At 40.4% G+C, this 12,690-nt stretch overlaps 1 protein-coding gene across 1 annotated transcript; it reads right to left on the minus strand.

Annotated features, from left to right (window-relative positions):
• Positions 1-817: 817 nt before the first annotated feature.
• Positions 818-2,294, minus strand: LOC148037210 (copper transporter 5.1-like). Its single transcript, XM_087677260.1, has one exon. The coding sequence runs from the start codon at positions 1,486-1,488 to the stop codon at positions 1,075-1,077; it is 414 nt and encodes a 137-aa protein (XP_087533386.1). The 5' UTR covers positions 1,489-2,294; the 3' UTR covers positions 818-1,074.
• Between the last annotated feature and the right edge of the window lie 10,396 nt (positions 2,295-12,690).

Raw genomic sequence — 12,690 nt, forward strand, 5'->3', positions numbered from 1 at the left:
ATTTATATGTAAAAAAAGTGAGGTGTACACTCACTTTATGTAATGTTCCTTCCCCCTTAGCATGAACTAGCACCTAGGAGAGGGGAAGCATCCTTAAATTAAGGATTTTTAATTATTAATATTTCTTTGACAAAGAAAGAAAAACCACTTTCTAAGCTTTAGCTAAGGCTTTTATAAGCCTTAGCTACACTCATGGCTACTACTATGGTGGCTACCTTTCTCACCCTCTTCTTTAGTGTGATCCTCCATCAAATCCATGGTAGCAATAGTTTGTCATTACTTTTTCATGTTTTTTCTTTGTAAAAGAAATACTAAGATTAAAAATCCTTAATTGAAGAAAGCTTCCCCTCTCCTATGCGTTAGTTCATGTAGAGGGGGACGAAACATTAGACTTTTAAAATATTTAAATCTTTGATTGAGAAGGAGACATGTGTGCATGTTAAATGGAGACACCTAACTATTTCTCTAAAATTGGTTAAGGAGGTAGTTCAATGAGCCAAAAGAGCTTGGCAAAAGATTAGCTTAAACTGTGAAAGGTCAATCACATCACTATTGCTTTAAAATTGGTCATGGAAGCAATTCAATGAGCTTCCCTTCTTCCATGATAATAAAATGCTCCACTTAAGCGCTCTTACAATCTGACACACTATGCACACCCGATTGCTTATGTTAGAGTTGTATTGCAAACAGGAACGAGCTCAAAACTCCCACATTCTACGTGAAATTTCCTTGTAGACAGGTTCCAAAAGGGACTGACCTTAATAACACCCCAATTTGTTGAAGTGCAACAGGTATGGACATGAGTGATAAACCCAGCAACTTTATCAAATTTAAAGAGAGAAAATAAATCCATGTCTTTGAAGTGAGCATTATGATGAGCAACAGGGTAGCAAACACAATTCTTAGAACCACTTTGATAGTAGGTGCAGCTGGCACATTCTCCATAATGCCACGGGTAAGAAGTAATTGTGTTAAGTTCATTATCAACTGAAAAATACTAACTATTGAACCACTTCTAGATACAATATTTATATACAACACTGTTGGTAGGAGAGTTCTCTGTAGTGTTGGCCTTCAAGAGCCACATGGATCTACTTCAGATGCCAATGATGTAGATGTGGACTCACTCCTGAAAAAATAATAGCCCACCGCAAGACCAAGAACAATAGCAAGAAAGACACCGGCATTGAAAGACATTACAGCAAGCATCATCATGTAGGCAATCCCCATAGTAATACCAAACAAAGCTGAGCCCACAAGTCGATTCTTCCTAGACATTGATTGCAATCTGTTGAGGGAAGCTTCCATATCTACTTTTGATTGAGAACAACTAGGCAAAGCTGTGCGACGACTTGTAAGATACTGGTAGAAGATGGAAACAAGGAAAAGTGCCAATAAAGAAAAGAGATAATTTATCCAATTTGAAGTTGTCCATCCATCAAACAGAATAGTGGCTGCCTTGCCCCAATAAAAGGTCATGTGCATCATGATGACTTGCCAGAGTCCCTTGTCCCCTGAAGAGCCTTTAGTGAGGTGGATTTATTTGCAGACTGATCACCAAATCAAGATAACCTTAAACACAAGAAAGATTTGCTTAGACCCTGCAGCTCTAGTTACCCCATGATAAAAACACTAAAAACATGCATATCATGCTAAACACAAGAAAGATTTGCTTAGACCCTGCAGCTCTAGTTACCCCATGATAAAAACACTAAAAACATGCATATCATGCTAAACACAAGAAAGATAAATGTATGTGCTTGGGCAGCATTGGAATTTTGAGCTTGGTAAGGTTGTAAGCTAGGAACTTGTGATGATTGAAGGTTAGCAATGTCATTATCCACATGAGGGTTAGTAAGCATTGCACGACCATATTGTCACTTTCCCCCATGCAAACAAGGCAATTAATGACTTGAACAACAAGAGTTCTAAAAACTTTGTATTAGCATCAAAACACAGTTCGTCCATATGGAATCAAAACCAATGGTGATTTCTAATCCTATCATGCTAGACACAATATGCTTTGAATTGGACTCAATATCGTGTATTAATGCTTTGTTTGGGCCTCCTCTACTATAGCTTCAACTCAGCCCAAGAATATCACTATTCAATTAAAGCTTTCATCTTCCTCTTTTGAAGCAATAAATGGAATGAATGGCAAACAAGAAAAAGGAAACATACCCCTTGCCAACATGCCTGTTTAGAGTAGCTTCACATGAGCTACTATCTCATTCTAGTAGACATAGACATACATCTCCAGATCTACTAGATCAGTGTAAAATTCACATGGCATCACTGCAATACCTATTTTAATGAACTAGATATATTGACTCGAGGAAAATCCTTAATTCACCGTTCATTTGCAATCAAGATTGTCATTTACTAAGAAGTTGGAAGATCCCCTGTAAGTAAGTCTAGCACAAAGATCAACTGCTGAAGATCTTAGTGCTACCTGCTGGCAAATACAACAGACCACGAAGATCACCGGGCAAGTCTGTGCAGATGATCAAGACTTTGCAAAGCTTCCTAGGTAGCGAGGATGCCTTCAATTTTGTTAGAGAAACCTACTTGCGCTGATTGTGATTGGGCAACCCGTTGTCTCCTTGAATTACCACCGCGGCTTCGGGTTGTGCTGCAGGTTCTTCCTTGACTGCGCCCCGGAGCTCTGTAAAGCACACGCGAAAAGAACTGCAAGAAGCTGGAATTAACAATCACAGCGATAGCGGGTTGGTGATCATGAATGGCCGAGGGATGCTTGTTGATAACAGACGGCTGGCGCCAGAGGTTCGTATCGAAGGCACGGCGGTAGTACAAGAATTGTACTGCACTACTGCATGGATAGATAGAGCCGTCGTTGACATCTTTAACAACACGTCATCCGAATTTTCTGTGTACGGCACACAGGTATGTTTGGAAATTGCCATGCTAGCCTCTCGTTAAACAGGTTTAGAGTGCAGCGCCAAAAAAGTTAATATTATATTCTATAAAAGTTTGGAAAACCTTTGAAAATGTAAAATTGAATATTCGCTTTTATATTATTTGGGAGGGGGGTTTCATACACACACTCTCTCTCTCTCTCTCTCTCTCTCTCTCTCTCTCTCTCTCTCTCTCAATTGCCAAATATAGTTATTGTGCAAGGCTTTTTATATCCCTTCTTTCCCTCTCACTCTTCCAACTACCACAAACCCTTCAATGGCACACCTCCCAACTCACTCAGTCACACACTCTCTCTCTCTCAACAACCACAAAGCATGTAATGGCATGCCTCCCCCCTACATCTATGTTTTCGCCATCTCCCTTAATCCTCAACAACCAACATCTTTATGCCTAATTGAGGCTATGCCTTTCTTTTTGCTTCACCTTTCTCCATCTCACACATCTATTTTGGATGCCACTATCACCTTATCTCCCCAATAATTTTATAATGATCACTCAATCTCTACTTCTCTCAAAACATGGGTTGCAATCAGGATGCTATGAAGACAATCTAGCTAGCCCCTAGAAATGGTTGTAGCATGCAAAAGCCACTAGGGTTGATGTTGATGGGTGAAAAAATCCAATGCTAAAAATCATATTGAGTTTAATGTTGCTTACATCTAAAAGTAAAACATGATGTTAAAGCATGTCATGGTTGGCGTAGCCAATGTAACATTTGATTAGAAAACAAGATAAAGGTGTTTATTTAAAGACAATATGATTGAATTAATGACAATGTCAAGATGATAGTATGGATTTGATGACACTAGAAATGAGACAATTAAGAATCAAACCCTTTTCAACTCACTTTTCCATTGGACATTGTTTTTATTTCTTAGCCTTTCTTAAGATACATATAGTTTTTTCACTTTTTAAAATCCCTAAAGTAAGGTGGAAAATGTCCATTGATGTTTTCATAAAGGTATAACTTTTCCACTTTTTAAGGTCCCTAAAACTAAGGTGGAATGTGTGCCATTGACATTTCCTATAGGGGTAAACATACTTCAAATTGAAAGCATGTATCAACATTATCCACTACAAGATATATGCCTCATACCAACCTTCAAAGCGATGAAAATGTTCATCAAAAAAATTTCCCTCGTCATCGCTAAACACGTCGATATTAGCAACGCCATAGAATCGTCGCTATCTGCATTGCATATAGTGACATGTGCAGTAAATTTGCGACCCTAATAGAGACGTTTATAGAGGAAAAAAAATTGTGGCAGGGCAGGTAGCACTACATACTCTATTTGGGCTATACAAGACTATACAAAAGAGTTATAGTAAGGTGTACAATGGTCGTCAAAATAAAGGCAAAGTATACTTGAATCCATAACTTAACTAATACATAAAATAGATACAAGATTGCTTAATGAAAGCGCTCATGGAATCATGGCAAGATACAAAGGATAATAATAACATAGTGCATAGAAAATGCCTACATAAATCACAAGACCAAAAAAGAAGAGGATGTGCACTCCACGAATCCAAGCGCGAGCTATAGATCCTCCCCATTTGAAAGCTCATCCCACTGCAAAAGAGCACCGAACAGACTCTGCAAAAAAAGAAATAACTACATATCAGTGGGATATCAGTTCATCATACATATAATGCATTTTAATTAAAATTAGTAACTATAGACAAGAAAGATGAGTGACTTACTGAGTCACCGTGTGCATACAATCTATCGATCAATGCAATGAGACCGTGTCTCTCTGCATATCGAGTCTCCAGGTTGGTGGGATCACGGTTTGTAATGGAGTGCTGCAAAGAAAACAAAATACAATTGTTAGAAATACGATTGTAAGTACAAGCGATATCACCAAAAAATAAGCGAGAAGAACAAAAGAAAAACTTACAAAGTCCTCCAAATAAGTCCTGTGGCCGCCACACCCAAGATGATGAATCACTCCTTCCTCCAATCATGCCCTCGCTGCCTTGTGGTGTTGTCTTCAACATCTTGGAGAATATGTAGCCTCCTCCTTGAGTCGGCACCAATCATCTACGTCTAGCCACTCGAGCTTTAAGGCCCCACTCTTAAGTGCCTTGCGTGCATCTAATCATCTTTGTGACACGTACGCATGCATACACTCCATCATCCAGCCTATGGAGAACCTATCTGCTGCGGTGGGTACCGAAAACTCCTCATGCAAGGATGCTACTATGTAGTCCTTGCTCCCCTCCGGTATGTTCTTCCAATGATCCAAGACGTTGTGCCGAAAAACTTGTTGGCACAACTCTCTCATACGAGCCATCACCCTCCTCCCCTAATGAGGGCTCCTATTCTATCATCTACAAGGTATCCATACCTCTCTAGGATATGTCTAAGATGTGTCCTCTCCCATCTGCGACGACCGCGCTCCTGGGCATATCCAGGAGACCCCTGTATGTCTAGTGTACCCATGGGGGTAGTATCTCTCGGAGTAGCACCCATAGAGGTGCCACATATGGACAGCTAAACAAAAGCTGGAGTGACTAGAGTAGACATTCCCACAGGTGTGACAAATCCCACAAGTGACACAAATCTAGTAGAACAACGAGATAGAGACACTACATCAGTACCTCCACAACAACCACCTGAGCTATCCTCTCTCGAACATGCACAAGAGTGAGGAGTAGAACCCGTATCTCGAGTCGACCCGGGCTCACCGCATTCACGTCTTTGAAGCATCCCCCAGAACCACTCCCTCCATCCGGCCCAAATTTGGAGCATCGACCTCGTCTACTTGAAACCGATCCATCAGAGAGTGCCAAAGTAGATCAAACAGATCGGCCTGATGGTGTCCAAGACAACTCCTGGTCCACCATATCTCTGAGTCGAGCCATCTAATATGGAGACATATGTGTGAAGATCTCCTGTAGCTCCTCGTCGCTCATCCCTCGACTCATCGTGCTGTCCAAATATCCACAAAGGTCACCTATACATACAAAAATTGATGTTAGCATAATCAATATAAAGATTCAAGCAAAACACGGTAATATAACTCTAAAAAATTTGATATTATTTAAAATACATATTCTAGAGTAACCTTATAAGTGATTCATCAACAAATTAAATTGAGTAGGTGGATGCTCCAAGTATGATGTAGCCTATGGTCCCATATCAATCTCCTAACACAACTCCACATACACTTAAAGGTCGATAGAAAGGTCACCACAAAAGGATGAGTCTACCTCGTTCTCAAAGAATTATTAGCCTCCTGTCTTTCCATCATTGTTACTCGATTCTGCCTCCTCTACATGCTCCAAGCTTTGGACGGCCTCTAACCCTTGCAATATCGATCCCTCTATGTACATACAGCCCTCATCTACATTGGGAACATTGCTTTCATCATATACTCTTGCACTTCAGGTAGCTGAAGGTACAACATACCACCATCGAGGTTGTCCAAGGTTTGGATAGAAAATTACCTATTCAAAATCACATACAAGAGAGATTTAATATTTGTGACATATACCATGTCGTAATAAAATTTTAAAAAACATGAGTTCATACACCTATTCACAATGGGCCGGTAATACAAACGTGTCACACAAATCCATCCATCTTTTTTCGGAATCTATTTTGAGAAATCCAGATGGACCTCGAACAATTGCCCCAGCTCCTTCCAGTACCACTTTGAACCATTGCACATCGAATAGAATCATGGAGCAGCTACGGTAATCCACCATGATAATACTTGGCAAGTTTCCAAAATACTCTATCTCTTCTACAATGGTGTTTAGATCCGTGGCTCGCTGCTGGCTCTCTTGCTCGAACTTTGCCATGATACCACAATCCATTGTAGAGCACATTTTATCAATACGCTCCATGCAAAAATGTCATCCACGCAACCACGCCGCATTGTATATTTTGTATTGTACATTGAAACGGTTAATTAGTTGTCATATATAAAATCTAGATATGACAACTTATAAAACATGTGGTCACCTTTGGACTGCATCCCCTCGAGAATTCCCACTCCTTAGTAGAGACCTCCACCCCTCCGCAAGAGGGTGCGTTCAAAGCTCCATTCAACCATCACATAAACATAAATCGTGGCATCTCTTCAATGCCCTCGGGATATCGAATCAATCGGTGGCACATACTACATCGAAATTTGGATCGCACTTCTTTTCGATCTTTCCTAGCTTGCTCATACCTAGCAAGCCACATCTCCATGAAGGCATGGTGCAACATACAAAAATGATTCACGTTCTCCTCCATTGCAGCATCCATCCTTTTTTTTACCCCATTTCCAACCACCACATCTCTGATCTCAGTCTATCATCATCCTTCAGTGACCATTACTATTGTCTGAATCCACCATTGGTAGCCACTGTGAGATATGCACTAATGCCTCAGACACCAACCAGCCTTCAACCATGCTACCTTCTGGCTAAGATCGTTGTCACACAAAACCTTCATGGTTTTCATGAAGCGCTCCAAGAAGAATATCCATCGCATATGGACAGGTCCTGCAATCTCTACTTCATCTACAAGATGCATCAGGAGGTGGGTTTGTATCATGAGCATGCTAGTGGGCATGTACTTCTCAAAGAGACCGACTATCTCAACTGCTCCTCGCCTTGTGGATTCAATAGAGGATGTCTTGATCTCCTCTGTGAGATCCATTAAACTAAATTTGACAACCTATAAATCGCCTCACGTATTTCTAAAGTGAGACATCCTACAGTCGTGATCAGTAGTACAAACTGCTACAAATGAAGAAGCATTATGAACAACGACTACACTCCAAATAGCAAAATACACAGGTCATTTACAATCCATTCGTAGTACAAACCTGACATATCTTATGCCAATCATGGAATTTTAGCCCTGATAATTGGTCATCTTTAGAAAATACGAATCTGAGAGAACGCATCATACCCTTCAGAGTGCGGATAGACCTAATCATATGCTTCACAAAGCACTCTTCTTTGGTGGACAAAACCCAAGGAGCACGAGGTAGTTGCAAGCGACCATCAGCACTCAACTGTGGCCAAAGCGCCTCCATCTTTTTTACCTCCTTTAAATCCATTTGTGCCCCTGTAGTGTCTCTCTAGCCTATGATGTGGTCTCATAGTAAGCTACCCACATTCTTGAAAATATGCGTGGGATCCAACAAGTGGTTGATCTATAAGTGGATACAATATGGCAACTCATAGAAAACTGAAAATCGTTGCATTCCATTTGGAATGCGACTCCATGTGGACCATTTTCAGCTCGTACCAGCTTTGGGCATTCATTTGTGTTGGAGATCGTCCAAGAAAACCTTCCCTTAGTTCATGAACCTCTGGTAAGAAATCGACATGTCCTTGATATACCATCTTCTTCATGGTTTATGACCTTCGAGAGTCTAACTATGGCCCACATACTGGACATGCATCATAACGTGAGGTAATCAAACGTGTCCCAACACCTCTATTTAGTGAACACAAACTTGAACGAGCTATGATAGATATGGCCAAATAGAACAAAAGCCTACTTACCTGAGCACTCCCCAAATCCCGAACAGTCATGCATAGTCCACATGAGAATAGCTCGTATATTGGCAGACCGTCGACCATCATGCTTGCTCATATCTTCTACGGCAACCCCCTCCTCCCACAAAATCTTAAGCTCATCGACTAATGGACGAAGATAGACATCCATATTCTTGACTTTGTAGCGGCTAGGAATAAGCAAGCTAAGGATCAGGTGTCCTTTCTTCGTAGAAAGCCATGGCAGGATGTTGTAGTTAACAAGCACTACAGGCCACACATTGTAAGATGTTGAGCGAATGGGTTCACGCCATCCATAGCACCGAGTTGAAGATTCATTGGCTCTTGTGCAAAGCCTAGAAAGGTAGAGTAAATGTGGCTCCATGCGCATGAATCCGCTAATATTCGTTGGACTCCATATGTGGATCTATTCTGTGCATGCCACGTTGTCACTCTCGCCAAGCCCGACGTACAAAACATGTGATGTATACAAGGGATAAGTAGAAAGTGTCTAAGAACTTTTTGAGGGATTGTTTGCCCTTGCAAGTCCTATCAATACCTGTGAGTACCACACTTTGGACATGTCTCCATAGTCTCGTACTCTCCTCGAAACAGTACGCAATGGTTGACGCATGCATGGATGATGTTGTAATCCATGCCAAGCTTTCGTAAAACATGTCATGCATCATCACGAGACACGCATGGTATTTTCAAGTGGTAATATATGATACTTTAGCAACCTGAAAAGAAATCATAAAACACCTTGAAAATGCACAATTGGTTTTTTATAATGGTGCTGAAAATAAATCAACGAAGCATAGGTAGAAGGTACCTAAACAAATCGGTCATCACGCACATCGCTCCACCCATATTTTGCTTGCACACTTAGGAGTGCAAGTAGCATCTTCAGGTGAGATACTTAGCACCCATCATATAATGGTATGGATGCTTCCTCTCGAAACAGATAAAATGTCTCGGTATCCATGGGCATCAATGCATCGATCATTGCCTTTATCTCAGGCTCCAAGATTGTAGGAAAGTCTGAAAGGCTACCTGTCTCCCCTAATATTGACGATATAGACTGGGTAGTGCCTTCCAAGTGGTGGATTGGCTCGAGCACTCCATCCATCACATGCCCATGAAATCTTCTAATTGGCCACAATAGGTACACTCCTCCTTGGGATGAGACGTCACCTCCCTATATAAATTTTATGGTCACATCCACTATTGTTGTTTATGATATTCAATTAGTTTGCAAATATAATGTATGATTGATACACACTTTTCTTACCGTTTGCTCAAAGTCTGAGATCACCTGATCAATGATCTCCGATTGAAACTCGCCGAAGCATCGTACGTGTTTTATAGATAGGCGACGCTTTCGTCTGATGCCAGCTTGCAATGAGAGCAAGGACACGTGACACGCTGATTAAGATACACCTCGCGATCTTAAACATCACAACCTTCATCGTTTTCCATTTTGTCTACGTTACGATAAACAATTTGTTTAAGTTTAGGCAAGGAAGTGGTGGGTTCTGAGAAAGACACCTCTCACTCTCCAAATTTGTCATATGTTCGATGTGTCATATGCTAGGTGCTAAAAGGCTTTGTTACCTAATTTGTCATTGTTGGCTAGTAAGTCTCATTTAGTGATGTGGTCTCTATTGCATGGTTTGTAAGCTTAAGAATATTTTTTATGATAAGGTCCATTTTTCACAATCTCTTTTCTTTGTCTAAGCTATGATTGTAGGGGTTTCTAGAGTCGGTCTCTCTATTTCTCAAATTTCTTTATGTATTTTGTGATTTCTTTTTTTATTTATTTCTTTATGTATCTTGTGTTCCTTTGTTAAAAATTTTCAATTTTACTAACTTGCAAGTGTATGTAGGTGCACCATGCACAACTAGGCTTTTGTTTTCCACAATCAATGTGGTTCAATATCAATGCAAGTATCTTCATGATGATGGTGCTCAAACTTCCAATTCAATTATGGCATATGTAAACAAGCATTCAATCACAATTTTTACAACACTACACAATGTGTGAACTCCCTTTTTTTAGTGATCCAACCACTTGTGAGTGATTTTGTAGGCTAATTAAGGTGAGATCCTAGTCTTCTTAGGGTTGTCATCTCTTAGATGTAGTCACTTTTGATGACCTAGATGCATGAGGTCCAAGGACTTGACTATCATTATTAGTGCTACCTCCACTCAAGTTGTTCTCACCAAATGGTTCTAGGTGATCTTAATAGTTTTAGGTTGACTACTCAAGTTCACTTCTCAAGGTATGAAGGGGGCCTTTAGCACTTACTTTGGAAGTGAGCGTATCAGAAGTGTTGGCATAATCTCTTTTGCCTCTATCTAACACTCTGAAAACACTCCTAAAGGTGTCCAAACAAGTGAGTTGACCTGAGCTTCCGGTTAGTGAATACTTGATTACTCCTTCTCAAGTGCAATGGCCTTTGTGATGTGTCAAGGTATAGGGAGTTTCTTTCACCAAGCTTTTAACCATGAAATTCCCTCTTGCATAACTACGGTCTCTCTTTGTTTTTCTATACCCCCTCGTATTTCCTCGTTCATTCTCCTCTCTCCCTCCCTCCCTCCCTCCCTCTCTCTCTCTCTTTCTCTCTTTCTTTATTATGTTTCATATTTATTTCCTCTCTCTCTCTTTCTTTCTTCCTTTTCCTTTCTTCTTCTCCCTCTCTCATTTCCTCTCTTTCTCCCTCAATGCACCTCATTCTCAACAAAAAATAACAAAAGAAAAGAAGAAAGAACAAGAACAAAGCAAGAGGGAGCAATGTACTCACCGCAAAGGCTCAAAGATGGATTCTTTGTCTCCTCTTTGCCCTTCATACACTTCCTTCTCTTCTTCGCGAATGGCAACACAGAGACTACGGCAGCAAGGAGAAGCTGTCCCTCCTCTTTCTCTCTTGCTCTCCCTCTCCCTCTCCCACCCTCTTTCGATCTTTGATCTTTCACTCTCTCTTTCACAAACTCTTTCGCGAAATGTCACTCTGGAGTTTTCGTCACATTTTTTTTGTCGGAGTAACATCGTATTTGCGACACAAATAGTGACTCCGATAATTTTTGTTGGAAACTGGCATCTCTATTCCCCCCTTCCCTTGTAGTGATCCTATATCCTATATCGATGCAATGGAATGAAAGCATAGTAGGAAAGGTTATAGAACCTTTATTGATGTTAATCTTATATAAACTAACTTAATAATTGCACTTCGTTTCTATATTTCATCCTATCACAAACTCTTTGTATAATTTGACATTTATAAATAAATGTATAGATAGATCCATATATTCTTACATATTATTGTGATTAGAAGGAAACACTTTAAAACAAGTATACATGTATGTGAAACTTTTATAGAGGTGAATGTTTGGGGATGTTTACATTTCTAATTTTGAATTCATAAATGATATTTTAAAGTGTAATTTCAAGAACACCTATAATTGAGATTTAAAAGGCATATTTGGACCTAGTTAGTTGGTTTTTATTGTGTGGTCATGCAAAAGATGATGGTATTTTGTTCAATGTAAGAATTGATGTATTAGGGATGTAACGTGTCCGCTCGTCCACTTGTGGGACACGTCTTAGCAGCCTATCGGGAAGAGGGTCTAGAAAGCTCCGCCTGGCACTCGTAAGGAATGTCACAGGGTTTGCGATCTAGGTCTTCCCAAGTCTGCCCCGAGCGGAACAATAGAGTCAAAGCGGTGCACTTGGTTCATAGAGAATGGGAAACGAGAGGGATGCGAAGCTCAACCTCTCTGCCATAGGGCATAGTCCCATTCCTTTCCCCTAAAACAGCATAAATCGGGATTCTCAATCTACTAATGCTAGGCCTTCATAGTCTCGCTATCTCGTCTTTTGAGAAAAGTTCCCAGCTAACCGGGACCACCCTTCCATAGGATGGACCCAAGTCATGTCCACCGCACTTTCCTCGGTTTGCTTAGTTATCTAATTACCTACCACATTACGTTTGACATGCAAAAGCAGCATCCTTAATTAATCAATTTAATCACTGTTTCCTTCACGTAACTTAAGCACTAACACAAAAACAATGTCAATCAAGCAAGTTCCTTTTTTTTAAATATCTGATCTTTATTTATCATAACCCCGGAGTACATCAAGTATCATGCTCGAAGGCTATCCTAGCAATCTACAGGATTGCTGCTCCAAGTTTCGCCCGTAGACTAGTAAACGAGCCTCAAGATCCCATCTTGAGCCACGTCGGCCTC

Source organism: Lygodium microphyllum, chromosome 4, assembly GCF_053477565.2.
Source record: "Lygodium microphyllum isolate KBCC chromosome 4, Lygodium_microphyllum_v1.1.10, whole genome shotgun sequence".
Classification (NCBI taxonomy): domain Eukaryota; kingdom Viridiplantae; phylum Streptophyta; class Polypodiopsida; order Schizaeales; family Lygodiaceae; genus Lygodium; species Lygodium microphyllum.

Coding starts and splice junctions, on each gene's coding strand:
- LOC148037210 (XM_087677260.1), bottom strand. CDS start 1,488: ATGATGCACATGACCTTTTATTGGGGCAAGGCAGCCACTATTCTGTTT.